Raw genomic sequence first — 17,870 nt, forward strand, 5'->3', positions numbered from 1 at the left:
TGCAGCACTTGGCATCATGCACATTCATCCTCTTTCGTTACGTTTTAGAGGCCCCCTCTGTTTGAACCGAGAGTGTTTATGTGGGTTCTACTCACCAAACTCATGTTTGACCTACCCAGAATTCCAGCGGTCACCATGGTGTCTGTGCAAGCTGCCACTTCTGTACTTCTCATGCTAACAAGAGAGACGTTGTGCCAGTTCACTAGACAAATACTAAACCCTCTCTCCTGAACGTTTCAACTGATTTTACTTGATGTCTTAATGTTTTCTGTTTCCACCTCACTTGTCCTTCAGTTGACTTCAAACTGCTCTTTTATTATATCATCTGTTTTTCAATATTTCATGCTGGGTTTTCTAAGTTTGGAGCAGGGAGACCCGGCCACGCACGCAGGTGGAAGAGAACAGAATGTTTCTGAAGTGTAAACTGAGTGTTGCGTCATTCCTTTCTCCTCCTCTAGAGAAGCTCAACAGTCATTTCTCATCAACGTGGGGCATTAATGAAAACAGAGCAGTGTGAGAAGGAGCCGTACATGTCCCTTTTGGGAAAGCGGTTTGTCCTTAAAGGGGAAAGACACTAAGAGCACACTGTAAAAGAGCCTACAGATTCCCAGGAGCACTTTGCTGACCACTTCCTTTGAAAGGAAGGGAGCAGTTGAGATCAACATCAAATGCAATTTTTTTAAAAGTTTTTCTTAGATTATATCAAACATTATGCCATAAATGCCACGGACTGTATTCAAACGTTTGGGGTCAGTAAGTTTACATGTTTTTAAAAGAAGTCTCTTATGCTCACTGCATTTATATTTATTTGATCAAAAGTAAGTAGCAGTAAAAACAGTAATATTGTGAAAATACTATTACAATTTAAAAGAGCTGTAAAATGTCATTTCTTTCTGTAATGGCAAAGCTGAATATTCAGCATCATTACTTCAGGTGTCACATGATCCTTCAGAAATCATTCTAATATGCTGATTTGGTGCCCAAGAAACTTTCTTAAACTTATAAGTGAGTAAGTGAAGTGACATACTGCCAAGTATGGTGACCCATACTCAGAATTTGTGCTCTGCATTTAACCCATCCAACGTGCACACACACAGCAGTGAACACACACACCGTGAACACACACCCGGAGCAGTGGGCAGCCATTTATGCTGCGGCGCCCGGGGAGCAGTTGGGGGTTCGGTGCCTTGCTCAAGGGCACCTCAGTCGTGGTATTGAGGGTGGAGAGAGCGCTGGACATTCACTCCCCCCACCTACAATCCCTGCCGGCCTGAGACTCGAACCCGCAACCTTTGGATTACAAGTCCGACTCTCTAACCATTAGGCCACGACTTCCCCCTTATCTAATGTTAAAACACACTTAACATTTTTGTGGAAACTTTTCCCCCATGATTAACTGATGATTATAAAGTTTAAAAGACCTGATTTTGTTTAAAAAAAATATATTGTAAAATTATATTTTTCTTTACTGTCATTATTTTTATCAATTTAATGCATCCTTGCTGAATAAAAAAATACATTTTACTGACCTTAAATATCCAAACAGAAATATATATACGGTTTGCAAAACTACACATTTTTCACAGATCAACTAGTTGGTGGATAAATTTAAGTAAATTGTTCCCAATACCCTACGCAGCATCAGCAGTCTTTGCTTTTTCGGGCAATTTCAGCAGTGCTTTAATGGAGTGTTTGTGATTGAAGAGAACGTCCATACTGCTGAGATGAGCATGCATTTGTTTTTGCCAGATTCATGTGGTTTGCATTGTCATAAAAACAGTGCAAAAGCAGACTTGTTCCACTCACTTTTAGTTTCTGTCAGCCGTGGTTAGGAAATATTTTAGCTTGTATATCAACAGTTTAAATGAACTGATATGTCTTCAGGACCAATACCGTTTGCTTATAATGTGAATGTGATGTGCGGCAGTTTCACTTTTCTCAAATATACGAATGTTACGGTTTACTATACTAATGTTATTATAGATACTGTCACACAGCTACAGTGGGATGCACACTTCTCTGATGTATTTGAATATTTACATTTACATATTTACGTACTTAATAAAAATACACTGCAATTAGTATACTAAACTGGTATACTTAAAGTCTGCTAAATTGGAACAACAAATTTTTGTACTTAATGCACTTTAATTGTGCGTAAGTACTGCTGAAGTCCAACTTAAGATATACTGAAATATATCTGATTGTGCTAAAGTGGAACTATTATAGTTACACTTTAAATATCTTGCATTTAAACACTGATATTATTCAAAGATCATACAATCCTCATCAAATTAAAACACATTTTAATAATTTTAACATTTAATATATTAACAGTTTAATATTAAGAACTACTATACTTAGTATGATATGAATGCAAAATATTACCTTTTACTTTGGAAGCACCATTATAGGTACCATTTAGTTAACTATCCAAATGTTAAAGTATCAAACAAGGTATTAAGCTTCCCCTCTGGTCTAAATTCATTCATTTTGAGGCCTAACAAAGCCCAGTAAAAAGAAAATAAAAAGATTTTGAAAGAGTGTTGTAGGAATGTCCCACTAGGGATTTGAAGGCTGTTAGATGATATTGAGATATTTCTGTTTCGGATGCACTTAGCAAACCCCAGCGGTTCAACATGCCTTTTTATTTGCTCTGTATATTGATCTTTGTGATTTTTGTACTTAATACGAGAGCTGAAGCCTTATATTAAACACAAGAATACAGCATGACAAGTGTAGTGTATATATCCTAGTCCTAAATTCACAAAGCTAATCTGATGTTGATCTGGGAAAGTGCATTACATCAGATTTGCTCCAACAAGAAAAACCATTAAGATTATGATTATGGTTATGAATACAGCTCCAGCTTCCATAGCTCATTTGTTCACCTTGACCCATGAAGAACTGTCCTTTATCTGCCATCAACATAAAGCGCAGGAGTTCAAATTTATAGTGTGTTCCTCAAACGACCGGATCTCGGTGTTCCTGTAAATGTTCCTGAAAAACTTGTCATCATAATTCTTAAGCCCTGTTTACAACGAAGCAATTGAAGAGAGCATTTTTCCAAATTGTTTTTCCCAACATCAAAAGCAGCTTCAACAGTCAGCACTTTGTCATTAAGGCAACAGGGGGCTTGTCATTCCCCTGACACCTGGAGATGACAGCATGTCTCCTTCAGCGCATACATTGTTTACTTGGCGCTCGGGAAGGTGAGAAATAATGCAAACGCGACTGGTTTAGTGACATTAACCACTAGGTTTACAGTTTGGGATTTGGTAAATAGCTTTATCTTTGCCGTTTAATAGCGCGACATTACCAGCTGTACAGTGCGATTTGTGTAGGATTGTAATAGGCATTTAACTTCTGAGCATCTTCCTCTGAAAGCTCAAATCATCAGATACACTGTTTACTTAAATGAGCCGTCTGCTGAGGCCTAAACAAAACCGAGCTTTGATCTTTCACACTGAGGGCCAGATTGCCTCACGCAGTCGCTCTTTTCAACGGGATGCTCTGTGTCTCTAATTAACTTCGGGCATGTACTGTTAGAGCAGCCGTAGGGAATTCCGCTCTGAAAACCGAACATGGAAGAGTTCCATAAAAGCCTGCATAATTAATTTCTCTCTAAATAGATTAGAAAGCAAAGCACTGCGGATATGGAAATCCATTTAGTAGTGGCTTTCTCCAAAAAAAAAAAAAAAAAGACGTAATTGCATAATGGCAGTAATGATCTCATTCCTCACAAAGAGTCTATGGCTGTGTCTCATAATATAATAGATCAACAAATGAGAGACTCTGAAGACTGAGGGTCAACAAGACAAGGACATACAAGTTATGATATGTTGTACCGCTGTAGCACAAGAGACAATAACTATTCACCTCATAAGTACCTCTTTCTCTTGTTGACACTCTTAGCCCTCTTTCCCCATGAGTGGGAACAGGATAAGCCTTTTTTCCCAGAATGCATCAGTGCAGTTTGTAGGAAGCGAATGGCAGCTGTCGCCATGGAATTGCCCTATGGGAACTGACCTCACTCAATTCAAACAATAATACCACAGACTTATTGAGAGAGAGACCGTATTGTCTGTGGGGGGATTGCTAATGTTTCAAGACATGGGAATCGATGATCAGGGCATCAGAAATGTGGGGTTAGATGGGGTTATTCCGTCACCCTTATACAAGAGTATTTAAAGTTATTGTGGTTCGTTTTCTGGAACTGCATTCCATGTCATCCTTAATCAGTATTGTTTGTTGCAGTTCGTATCCAGTAGAGCAGTTCTTTCGTAATCACACCTTTTAAAACCGCCTAAGTGGTTACAGACAGAGATCTCGAGCATAACATGTGCGAACACAAAAACCAAAACAGCCTGATATTGCCAAAGCTTATTTGAAGTGGTTTCTGCATTTAATTAGTGCTGAACGTGGGCAGGTGTTTATACAGCTCTGTATACATTTTATAGCTTGTCTTGTAGCATCTTAGTCATTAACTGAACGTATAAATCCCTTTAAATCACAACATACAATGAACCAAGACAATGCAACAGTAAATAACTATTGGTGCTTGCATTACTACTACAATTCATCATACTTAAGACGACTTTTCGCTATCTATGAAAAACAACAAACGACAAACTGGAAATCATTCATTTCCAATGGAGAGCAGTACAGCATTCAGACCATATGCGTATGCAAAATTTTCAGATCCAATTTGAGCTTTTGAACTTTTGCGGTTAGACCGTAACGTGACTGCCTGACCACATGTGTATGTATTATAATTAAAACCATGAGCACAAGGTGGAAATGAACAATATATTTGCAGGAAAACTTCAACTTCAAACATTATTTCTGCAAAATGGGCAGTTATTTGTTTTGTATGGATGTATTCATTAATTTTAACATTTCAAGTGTAACAGCTGCTTTATGACAACTTAAAAGTTACGCGGTGCAAAATATTAAACATATAATATTCACATCAAAATATTTTAATATTATAGCTTTTAATTCATATTAACATTTGAATATAAATCTTATATTAATATCAATATTTTATGTTAATATTAATACTTTAATGTTAGTATTTATATTAAATAATTATGTTAATTAAAAGCATCCATATTCAGTTATAATTTGTGACTCATAAGGTAAAATACATAATATATATATATATTATTTATCATTTATATTAGTTATATATCATTAAATTTATTAATATGTATTGTTAAGACACATTTACTGTAATTCCTGAAACACAACCCACTGTCATCATTTGGATTTTACAGTGAAGTAAAACATTCACATGTGATTTTCCCCTAATGGGGCACAATTATTTGCCTCATTGTGTGAGCTACAGGGAAAAGACTCCAGCAGTGGCACTCTGGAGAATAATTGGGGGAACGGTTTCTGCTTGTGCAAATCCCACTTAAGCCCTGTGTGGTTGCAGATATTGCCCTTTGTCCTTGTCTTGCTAAATCACCATTAAATTTCTCCCCAAACCCTCTGAAATGAATGCTGCCGGTGTTGAGTGGTGCCCCGTTTCATCCTGTAATCAGAGAGAGGGGAAATACGAGACACACAGAGGCAGAGACCCCAGTAGCGTGCCATTAATGTGCCGTGTTGATCCCTTCTGCGGTTTAGCAGACTGGATTTGGTTGTAATAAGCCCTCCTGGTTGAGGGCTGATGCCCTATTATTACCGCATTGTCTCCCCCAGGGTTCAGGAAGCGAGGGATCAGATCCTCTGCAGCAGCTCCCAGAGACACGGCCGCTTTTAGAGTCTTACCTCAGCTCAAAGTCACCCATGGGAGCAAAATCAGTGTAAAGATTCTATGCTGTCTGAGTAAGACCTACCAGAAGTGGATGTCTTGCAAGGATTCTGTAAATCAAGTAAATCAATAGCACAGCTTGTATGCCATGATGACCTTGCATTTTATATGATATTGGTGTGCATTAAGTCCGTAATTAAATCAACAATCTGTACTTTAGACAACAGTATTCGTAATTTATAGTCACTAAAAGAGAAGTGTATAACTTTTTGGGCAAGTGAAAACAACTTTTTATTATTTTATTTTATTTTATTATTCTCTGCATAATAAACTGAAATTGGAAGAACTATTTGACACAGAAAAATGCCAGTTCATGTTGAATACTCCTGATTTTTTTTTTTTTTTTTTTAATTAATTAATTTTATTTTTTAAGCATGTGACACAGAAAAAAAAATAACTTCATGTTTAAACCTAAAACTTTTTTTTCCTTTTCTTTTGTCTCTCATTTTGTGTATGTTGGACTGAAAATTCAACCATTAAGCCAATGACAGATGAGGAGAACATTTTGTCATCTGCCATGTAGTGATGAAGTTTGTATTTGCAGCCTGTTGACATTGATTCGACATGCGTCTTAAGACCAGAGGAGCTGCTATCTTGGAATGATGTCATTGTAGCATGGGAGTACTGCTTCGTTCTGCCAGCCTATTGAGAGACGAGATGAAAGCGTGTTTCCACACATTTCATTTTACACACTGTCTGAATCACCACCAAATTCTCAAGTGATAAGAAGTCATAAAAAAGCCACACTAAAGTATTTTAAAGGGAATTTCAGCCACAATGCCCTTAACCCTCTTAACAAACACCCCCTACTGACAGGAAAGACACTGCTTCTTATTGATGCCACTGTCATGGAAACAGAGAAACAGCCTGTAGGAGCTGCCATGATAATGATGCAGAGCAGTATCTCTGATTAAGAGATAAACATCTGTCTCTGAGCTATAAGTGACCACACAAATGCTCATTCACATTGATACAGACACTTTTTGTGGCTGTAACAGGTTTTAGCTTTCTCACTGCCAGCCAGTAGAAAACACATGGCATTATTATCTAATACACTATCAAGCAGTGTTTCTCAACAGACCCAGGTTTGTTCAGGGGAATGAAATCAAATCAAATAAAAAAACATTAAAATAAATCAAATAAAAAAACATTAAAAGAAATAAAAGAAAAATATTAAAAAGAAAAATAAACAGAAAAATAAACAGAAAAAAATGATAATTGTGAATTTATGATAGCAAAACATATTCTCATACTTGATAATTATCATTATAAATATGCAAAGTAAAAGAGAATACGACCAGACCCAGACTACATTGAATATGGGTTAATTTGACATAGAAAAAAATAAAATAATGTTTTCTTAATATTAGCATATTTAAATATTTTTATTCATTATTATTATTAAAATAATAATTTTATACAAAGCTACAATGTAAAATCTGTGTCTTGAAGAAAAACTAACTGAAAGTACGATCACATATCTGGCTTTTGGACATTTATCATATTTCCAGCAGTAAACCTTTTTGGCTCGGTTTTGCTGACATTCTTCCCTTTCTCCATATCTGCTCATAGATGCAAACGAGAGGTCGGCCAAGAGATTTTCACCCAATGGAGTCTACAATTACACCTCTCTGCTCCTCAGTAAAGAGGATAACATGCTGTACGTTGGCGCTCGAGAGACTCTCTTCGCACTCAATATCACCAATATCAGCAGAACACAGCTGCAGCGTAATGTGAGTATGTGTGTTTTATTATGGAGGATGTATAAGCATGTGCATTAGTCTGTAATATGGGCATAAGTAAATGAGAGTGGAATATTGTTAATGTTGAGTATAGACATCACTTAAGCACACCCATATGTTTTGTACACATATAAGAGTGAATACAGGTAAAGTAGGCCAATTTTTTTCTGACAACTTGTCATTGGTTTTATTGGAAACTGATCCTTATGGCTAAAACCGGCCTGAATGATTGATCTGGAGCTTGAGTTAAATTTCATTTGTTCATCACACAAGTATGATTCCAGATTACTTGAAATATAGTACAAAAGTCAGTAAAAACCAACTTTCTGATTCTTTTATTGGTCTTTTGTGTCCTTTTTGATGCTTGGAAGCTTTAGTTTCCATTCATTGTGGATGTCCTACTTTACCAGTTGTCCCACTTCCACCTATTGTATTTTTGCAAGGTATCACTCTATTATATTTTTCAACAAATTAAAGGAATAGTTTACTCCAAAAATGTGTCATCATTTACTCTCATGTCGTTACAAACTTGTATGAGTTTTTGTCTTATGTCGAATAAATGAAGATATTTTGAAGAATGTTTGTAATCAAACAGTTACAAACCTGTATGAGTTTCTTTCTCGTGTTGAACACAAAAGAAGATATTTTGAAAAATCAAACAGTTATTGGTCCTCATTGACTTCCATGGAAGGGAAAGAAATACTATGGAAGTCAATGGAGCCAACAACTGTTTGGTTCTTCAAAATTCTTCAAAATATCTTCTTTTGTGTTCAACACGAGAAAGAAACTCTACAGGTTTGTAACGACATGAGGGTGAGTAAATGATGACAAAATTGTCCTTTTTAGGTGAACTATTCCTTTGAACTTTTTTAAGTTATAATAGACTTTCAAAGTTCACAGCAAACATTCTGTGTTGCTTGATTCATTCTGAACATTACAGAAAGGCGAGACTGCAATATGCTACAGCCAACTCACTATGACTCACTGTAGGCCTACTCACGTTCGTGTTAATGCATCATGATTCTGTAAATGCACACTTTAATGTAACTGCAGCTTGCGATTTTCACTTTTTCAGTTAACATGGAGCACACCACAGAGAAAGAGAGAGGAGTGCAGTTTCAAAGGGAAAGATTTACAGGTGAGTGAATGAGATATTCATCAAACCAAGTGGAGAGATGTCTGTACATTTCAGCTTGAAGTGCCATGTCGATTTATATAACTCAAATAAGAAGTCAGTCTCTAAAATAGATATTTGCAAAATGACTGTGCTAAATTTGAATTTGAGAAACTGCCCGTCGCACTACTTTGAGTTCATAGGACCTGGTATTGCCTTGACACGTCCACACTGTAATTTCCCTGAAAGCTTGACACTGCATAAGGGCTGTTATTAGATTAATAATCCACATGCCTAATTTCCTGCCAGATTGATTTGTTTTGGGAGCCAGGTTTGGAGGGATGTTGGGACCCTGATGAAGACACAGTAATAACTGCTGTTTCTTGAGACCGATGACACACAGCTGCCAGAAACCTCTCTCAGACTATTACAGAGAATTTAGATCAAACCCAGTGATTGTGAAAACAAGTTCTGAGGCCCAGCCAGGCAACACTTGTGCACACAACCTGGTGCTTGCTTTGAACATTTGCCTTAATATAACATTCAACTGTTTGTGGGTTAGTTTTGAATCTTAGAAAATGAATTTGCATAATTATCATACGTTCACGTTCTAAAATCTGTCAGCATTTACTCATTACAATTCATTTACATATTTTGTTCCAAACCTGTTTGACTGTATTTCTTCTCGCGAATACAAAAGAAAATATTTTGAAGAGCGTTGGGAAACAAACAACATTGGAAGCCATTGACTTCTATTGTATGTATGGAACAAAATACTGAGACATTTCTAAAAATATCTTCTTTTATTAACCACCAAAGAAGAAAGGTCAAATAGGTTTGGAACAACATGAAGGTGAATAAATGATGACAAAATTGTCAGTTTTGGGTGAAAATACCTTTAAATACTGTCAGAAATTGTTCATACCTGTCTAAATTTGATCATTTTGATTAAATCACATTTTATACGCATATCATTTGATTTTATCTGTCCTCCCTTGAGTTGCTCCAAACTTTATTTTTAAAAAAGTTTCAAAATGTATTTTTAAAAATCTGTTGAATTAGCAATTAGATTACTTCCATTCTGTTTTTAAAGACTTATCTGAAATTATGATATTAATTGTGATAATTTAATTCTATTAGGAATCATAGTTTTTAATAGTAAGAAATAAAAGCAAATCTGCACATAATTTTGTGTGGGGAAAATCCTGTTCATATTTCCCTCCTTATGTTATAACCTACAAACTTTAAAGAATAGTTTGTATTTGTGTTATGTCTTTCTAGACAGTTTTTCCTTGCCAGTGTTGTTTAATTAAAATAATAATAATAATAAAAAAATTACAATTTATTAAAAGCACATTTTGTATTGTATTTTTAATACAATGTAATGCTTACCCATAGAGAAAAATAAATATATTGACGCAGACACAAACAGTTTAAATGAGTCTTTATATATTCACGACAATACATAGCTGCATTTTCATTTTATGAACAGGGCCCATTGCAAGGGGATCATCATATTTTGGGGTTCTTGGTATAAAAAATGTTAGGACTTCAAATAAGCTAATGGTTCATCAAGGCCCTGGCCTGCACATCCACGTCTTAAGTCTTAAATTGTTATCTGTCTCTCCCTCTCTTATGCATTTCCTTTTTTCCACTTTCTGATTCCAGACTGACTGCTTCAATTACATCAAGATTTTACTGCGCGTGAACAGCACTCACCTGTACGTGTGTGGAACGTATGCTTTCAGCCCTATCTGTGCATACATCGTAAGTACTGTGTTTCATTTTGTTATATTCTCCTGCAGGATTTCACCAACTCCCACCATGCTTTTAACAGGCTGCAGGGGAGGAATTAATTATCCATGTAATTTACTCAGTCAATCAAAATGTCCTCAGAAATACACTCTTCAGCTGTCCCTAAGGGTAGATGCTGCTCGGATGACAAATTATTATGGCCCTGCACTTTACTTACACCCTTCACTCTGGAGACTATGCCTGGATCGGTCTATGCATTCGAGGGGTCGACACTGACCACTAAAACTGAAGCTTTAGAATGGTGTACTTCGCCTACACGAGCTGATTCTATCACAGTTGTCCCCTGAAATAATTTGCAGATGCATGTTTTACCTTTATGCCCCTATTAAGACACAAACAAAAAAGAACCAGAGTGCATACAGCTGCAAATCCTTCCAATCATCCTTTTTATCTGTATCCTTGGCCCACACAGAGTCAATAGTACACACATTATCCCTTCACTTTGAATGCGTTCATCTTGTTCTTACTATCTCTTCAGACTTATCGCAATAACATGACATTCTGTTCAGCAAAATAAGGTCCTTGTTTAGATCCACACAGGCACTGAGCAGTCAGGACAGTCGATACAAGAGACAGTGCTTGCTGTCTTCACAAGAATGTCTCTGTGTCTTTTTTTCTTCCAGAACACATCTGATTTTTCCCTGGTGCGCAATGAAGTGGGAGAAATAGCCACTGAAGATGGTCGTAGCCGGTGCCCTTTCAACCCTGAATACAAGTCCACGGCCATCATGGCCGGTACGTACCACAAAAATTTGTGTAATGTATTGTATGTGTGCAACACTCTTTTCCGACTTGCTTTATTAATATCTTTTGGTTTGAAATGATGGTTTTACAGATGGAGAACTGTATGCCGGCACAGTCAGTAACTTCCAAGGGAATGAACCCATCATTTACAAAAGCCTTGGACAGGGTACAGCCTTAAAGACTGAAAACTCACTGAACTGGCTTCAAGGTAAAAGCCATATCCACTACCATCATGCTTTTAATAGAACTGATTCACTAACAACTGCAGCACTTTTGTGCACCGTATTTGAGCGCAAAAACTTGTACATTAATCACTTGCAACAGTTTAGTTTAACCAGGTGCTAACGTCTTTTAGGAAGTTTTCTGGACCATTGTCACTTACTGTATATTCAGGCTTAAGAACCATATTTATTTTGAAAAGTGATATAAAATGCATTTGATTGAATGGAATATCTTCTCAGTTCAATTTATGTTACTCTACCAGTGTGTAGAAAAAAAGGTACAGAGTCAACTCAATACTAACTGAAATAGCCATAAATGTTTAGCTAACCATACCTTAATTTTATATTAATTCTGTTAATTGTCAATTGCACCTCACACACACACACAAATAGTTTTTTTGCCATGTACAATTAACCTTGCACTATTATTGCACATGGAAAGCCATCCAATTTTTATTTTTTTTGTATTATCTATATATTATTATGGTATTTCTTTTTTCAGTTTTTATTTTTATTTTGTTTTAGGAAACTTTGTTCTTTTCTCATTTTTATTTTGTCACTTTTATATTTCATAACAACTTTAATTAACTCTTTAATTATGTAATAATTTTACTTCAACTTGCCAAGGCAGCACTTCTAACTTTTAAGGGTTTTAAGTAGAAATTTTTCTTATATTTGTATTTTATCAAAACTGATTAAAAGATTATTGATGATTGTAATGACCTGATGGAATAAATGACCACAATTTAAATTTTTGTTGAACTATCCCTTTAATTAATTCAGGCACTACAATAGCGCAAACAGCATGGAAGTAAATGGCTCTATCAGAGGCACAATTCCCCCCATTCTGTTTTCTTTAGGGACTCAAATCCCCTGAATTTACCACTGAGATGCAATTTTGGCACAGCAGATAATTATTCATGTAAAGCAAGATAGTGTCAGTTTACACAGTTGAACCCTTCTCACTTTACTAAAGAGTACTGAGTAATAGCTTAATATTTTGCCATAAATGGCAAAGTTGATGAAAGACACACATGCAAATTCAATACTAAGCACTTTGATTGTGTAACAAAAGATTTCTATCAGTAATTACAACTAAAGATTGTCATGTAAAAGGGGGTTTAGGTGGACCAGTGGCTATATTTGAAACATAAAGTCCACATTACTTACAAACGCTGCTGTCTCTGTGTACGTTGCATGGTGTGGATTGACACTTGTTTTTATTTCTCCCACAGACCCCGCTTTTGTGGGTTCAGCCTACATTCAGGAGAGTTTGCCCAAAGGCAATGCAGTCGGCGATGATGATAAGATTTACTTCTTCTTCAGTGAAGCGGGAAAGGAGTTTGATTTCTTTGACAACACCATTGTGTCACGCATCGCTCGCGTGTGTAAGGTAAGGGACAGTTTGGCGTAAACACAATGTCGAAGGCGGTTGGATTAGGGCTATTCCGCCTACAGCAATAATTAAACTACATACATGTACAGACACAACATTTATACAAATGCGGTGGAAAGGAATACATGCCAGTATGTTTGTGCATGTTAATATTGGTGCACAGATTGGGTGCTTACATTGACCTCATGATGGTTTTTATCTGTCACACCGAGGTGAGAGAGGTGTGTTACCTTTCAGAGAGATTAAAAGGTTTCTGACACATTCTTCAATGCAGAGCGCCTCAAATTCTTATCACTTTTCAGCAAATATTCGCATTCATCCGTCGAGTTGAGGGGCAGCTGAAATTGCACATTACATACAAAGCACACACATTCCTCACAGTTCCTCCAGAGAGGTCAATACTACCTGAAGAAAATGATCCTGTGGGTGCATCCAAGTATTTTCGAGCCAATCATCTGAGTTGTAAATGCTATATGACTGGATCTGCAGGAAAATTAGGCTGTAACAACACTAAATGGCATCGTATGTGCAAAGACCCAAACTCTTCAGTAGTGAATAAAGAGGGAAAAGAGCTAATAAATAATTAGTTTAATATAATATATAAAAGTTAGTCCAAAAGCAATGGGAATTTTCACTGTTTGTATTGATCTGCTTGTCTGTGTTTGATTGTTTTAGACAGAGTTGTGATAGAGTGAGTCTTTGAATCATTCACTCAAACAATTAGTTGTAACCACACTGCTTTGAGACTCCTGACAATTCCTTCAACACACCTGAATACAAGTCCACGGCCATCTTGGCTGCTATGTGCCACAAAAATTGGTGTAATAAATTGTACGTATGCAACACTCTTTTCCGACTTGCTTTGTTAATATCTGTTGGTTTGAAATTATGGTTTTACAGATGGAGAACTGTATGCCGGCACAATCAGTAACTTCCAAGGGAACGAACCCATCATTTACAAAAGCCTTGGACATGGCACAGCCTTAAAGACTGAAAACTCACTGAACTGAATTGTTGGCTCAACCAGTTTGTTCAAACCACTGATTCATTCAGCAGCTCTTTTTATGAGCTTGTCATTGAATCATTGATTCAACTGATTAGTTTAAACTGAGTCCTTCAGTAACAAAACACGCATCTCACTTTATGAGTAAGTCATTGAATCATTCACTCAAACAATTAGTTCTAACCACACTGCTTTGAGACACCTGAGAGTTAATTCAGCTGTGGACTTGTTTGAAACTAAACTTGTTGTCAAAATGAAACTTGTTTCATTTAGAAGAGCAAAAATAGGCAAAGTAACAGTCAAATGTATGTTTTTACATATTAACTATCGGTTAATTGAAAAGTACAAAAACAATGTCATATAATTGTGCTGTTGGTCTGAATATCAGTATCGCTGTGTTGATATTCCTAACAGCGTCAGGGTTCTGTCACTCCGGTCTAGTTTATTCATGGTTTTGTGACGGAGCCCTGACACTCCCTTCTTTTCTTGTTTTCTGGTGAGTGCGTGGCTTCGAGTGTGCTCGAGCTGCGCGCTCTCTTGTCTGCGTGCTCTGTTTCATGTTGGGGCGTGGTGTTACACTCCTGTCTTGTTCAGATTCAGTTCTGGTTTCGTGTCGGGGTTCGGACACTCACGCTCCAGGTTTGTTCTTGCTGTAGGAGTGTGTGGTCTCGGTCACTCGGGCCGTGCGCTTCTCTGTGAGTGTGTTTTGTTCGGCACGCGTGCTTTTTTGTTGTGTTGTCGCACGCAGCTCGTTCTTCGGCTGCGTGCTTTCTCTTGTTTTATCTTGTTCTGTGTTACACGCAGCTTGTGTTTTTTTTTCACTGGCTGCGTGCTTTCATGTTTATCATGTTTTGTGAACACGCTGCTTATGAGTCTCCTCAATAGCTGCATGTTCGTGTCCTGTTTTGCACATGGCTAGTGGTTTTTGTTTTGTTGGCCATGAGTTTGTGTTTTTGTTTTGTGTGAGACAATTGACATGAGAGCACATGGCACATAGAACTAAACAAGACCAGCCATGTGCTCTCATGTCAATTGTCTTGACCCCACCCACCTCGTTTCTTGATTATTGGTTAATTTGCCCCACCTGTTATCTTGTTACCCTCCTCATTTGCTCCCTTTATAATCTCCTTGTGTTTGCAGTCCTGGGCCGGTTCATCGTCGATGTTACCCTGTTTGAAGTCTTGCCTTGCCTTGCCTTGCCTTGCCTTGCCTCACCCCAGCCCCAGCCCCGTGCCCAGCCTTGCCAGTCTGTTTTCCCCTATGGGGTAGTTTTTGTTGTTTATTTAATTTTTTGTATTAATAAAGCCCTTTTGCCTTCTGCAATTGAGTCTATCTATCCCTTCACCCACACCTGACAAACAGAAGCTCTCTTGCTAATTTGATATTGCTTAAACTATTTATATGATGCTTGCAAAATAATCTATTTAGTAAAAATTCACAAATAATTTTAACTGGCTGTCAGTAAAGAAAAATGATTTTGAGGTACAGAAGTGTAGTTATGGCATCTACAAGCAGGGGGTAACGGTGCTATGCTAACTTTGACCCCTTGGTATTTTCAAACTGTGATGACAGTGATGAATAGAAACATTCAGTGATTGCCATGTAGCTCATTCAAATAGGCTTTTTAAACCAGCTTAACTAAGGATAATTAACTAATGGTTTCCGTTTTCACACCAGCTAATTCACCAAGTGGCAGCCGATAGAAGATTCACACTCTCCTGTCTCCCTGCCTTGTAATATGGATTATCACACAGCCTGCATGAAATGCCTCCTGACAGTTACATGGTTGCCATGCCAGGGGAATGTGGCCTGCTTATTTGCATCCAGTACCTTAAACATTATCCCAGGTTCCCTTTTTAGCATGCCCCATATTCCTCCTGCCAGATCCACTGGAGCCCAGCCATGAGGAAGGGAATGAGATGATTATGTTTATATGCGGAATTTTTTGGTATTGTACCTTATCTTCTCTCATATAGTAAACAAATGTAATGACTCCTGCAAAGCACATTAGTAGACTTAATTGTCTTGCATTCTTTGATGTTATACGCAACAAAGCCACACTTACGGGCCAATGCACAAGTCCTTTCCTATCACATCTTTGACTTTTCTGAAATTTAATTTCCTTTGCTTATGCTCTTCGTCTCAAAGCAGTGCATTTGTGCATAAGGAGTGATCTGAATCTTAAGAGAGTCTCTACGTTGCCAGTTGGGTTAAAGCACTGACCCTGTCTGTTCTGAACGGTGCATGAGCGGAGTGAAACATCTGCAAGATTAATTTGCCTTCTTGTCTTGCTTTTGAAGTCCGAGAATGATTTAAATTCCACTGCACTCTCTATATTTCGGTTTCTTCTCTTTTTGACTATAAGTGTCACTATAATATGGATATTGGTGCACTTTTGCACTGATGACCATGTCAAATTCCAGTGGAAACTGTGATGCATATAAGACTATCCATTTACATACTGCAACAGTTCCTTATTGTTTAAAGATTCTCTTTGCGTTTGAAAGCGCACCATATCATTTACACTCAGAATGACAATAAGACAATGAGCTGAAGCGGTAATCCTTTCATTTTAATTCTAAAATTAATGGCATATGTGGAAAACATATGCCAAGCTTTTAAAGGTGCATATATATATATATATATATATATATATATATATATATATATATATATATATATATATATATATATATATATATATATATATATATACATATACTGTAGTCAACATTTGAAGTGGATCAAAAACTTAGGACAACTTTCATCAAAGTTGTCCTAAAACAAAAACAATACCGTTCTCATCTTAGGACAACTTTGAGAACTTTTTTGATCTACTTCAAATGTTGACTACGATGTATGTATGTATGTATATATATATATACATATATATATATATACTGTGTATGTGTGTGTGTGTGTATATATATATATATATATACATACATATACAGTATGTACACATACACACTAGTCAACATTTGAAGTGGATCAAAACCTTTCATCAAAGTTTTCCTTAAACCTGAAACCAAAATGTGTTCTTGTCTTAGGACAACTTTGATGACCTTTTTTGATCCACTGCAAATGTGTAATTTTATATACATTTATAAATAGTATTTATCTATAAATAATCAGTCATCTATGATCAACTTACTGCAGATGCCATAAATAAAAATAATTTACAAATAGTTTTGATAAAAATTATCAATATATAAATAAGAATTAATTTGCTATTACAGTATGATCAACTTCAAAAAAAAAAGTTTCTGTGTAGAAAGTTAACTACAATTTTGATGGTTCAAGTACTTTCATGTATTATAGCAAAAAGGCCCTTTCACACCAACTATTACGATAAAGTTTTAAAAATCATCCTAATTCTACAAAAATAGGGATGTTTACACACCTATACACACCTATAACGATAACAACAAAGAGGAACGATACATTTTTTTTCTAGCTGATGAAAGATAAAAACATTGACAACCAATCAGAAAGCGCTCAATTCGAGCTCAAACATTTAAGGCTGCAGATGTCCAAACTGTGTGTAAATTTGTAATAAACAGAATGTTACCATGCGTTGGTGTAAGCTCTAATATAGTTATCTTTATAGTAATCATTCTTGGTATGAACGGCTCTTAACTCAGCCCTCAGCTGTTCTCAGTCCTAAACTCTGCTGTTCAATGATGGGTGGGAGTTTCCCTTTAAAAGATTTTATTGGAAAGTGTTGTTGCCGTCCTGCTGGTAGGAGAAGGTGTTGTCCTGCGTGCTGGATTACAATAATATTATAATTAGAAGAAATCTCATTTTCTTTGGAGAGCAGCTGAGATGGATGAATAAATATGGGGCTATTGGGACCTCTGCTTTACGCACCTCTGGCTGTGATTCAGGCCATTTGTATTTCACATTTGTCTGTTTCTCTGCCCTGTTCTCTGTCCAAACGTCTCTTTCTCTTCTTGTCTTTGATTTTATCTCTCAGTCCATTTATTTGTTCAGCTGTTCGGTATGAAGTTCTGC

At 36.7% G+C, this 17,870-nt stretch overlaps 1 protein-coding gene across 1 annotated transcript in view; it reads left to right on the forward strand.

Moving 5' to 3' along the window:
• LOC306888607 (semaphorin-4B-like) overlaps nt 1-17,870 on the forward strand; it is a 65,229-nt gene that overhangs the window by 35,752 nt on the left and 11,607 nt on the right. Inside the window, exons 3-8 of the mRNA XM_079447037.1 lie at nt 7,394-7,554; nt 8,639-8,701; nt 10,346-10,444; nt 11,116-11,227; nt 11,328-11,444; nt 12,693-12,850. Coding sequence (XP_079303163.1) covers nt 7,394-7,554; nt 8,639-8,701; nt 10,346-10,444; nt 11,116-11,227; nt 11,328-11,444; nt 12,693-12,850 — 710 coding nt within the window. The remainder of the gene's footprint in view (nt 1-7,393; nt 7,555-8,638; nt 8,702-10,345; nt 10,445-11,115; nt 11,228-11,327; nt 11,445-12,692; nt 12,851-17,870) is intronic.

This window comes from Barbus barbus (assembly GCF_936440315.1).
Source record: "Barbus barbus genome assembly, chromosome: 22".
Lineage (NCBI taxonomy): Eukaryota > Metazoa > Chordata > Actinopteri > Cypriniformes > Cyprinidae > Barbus > Barbus barbus.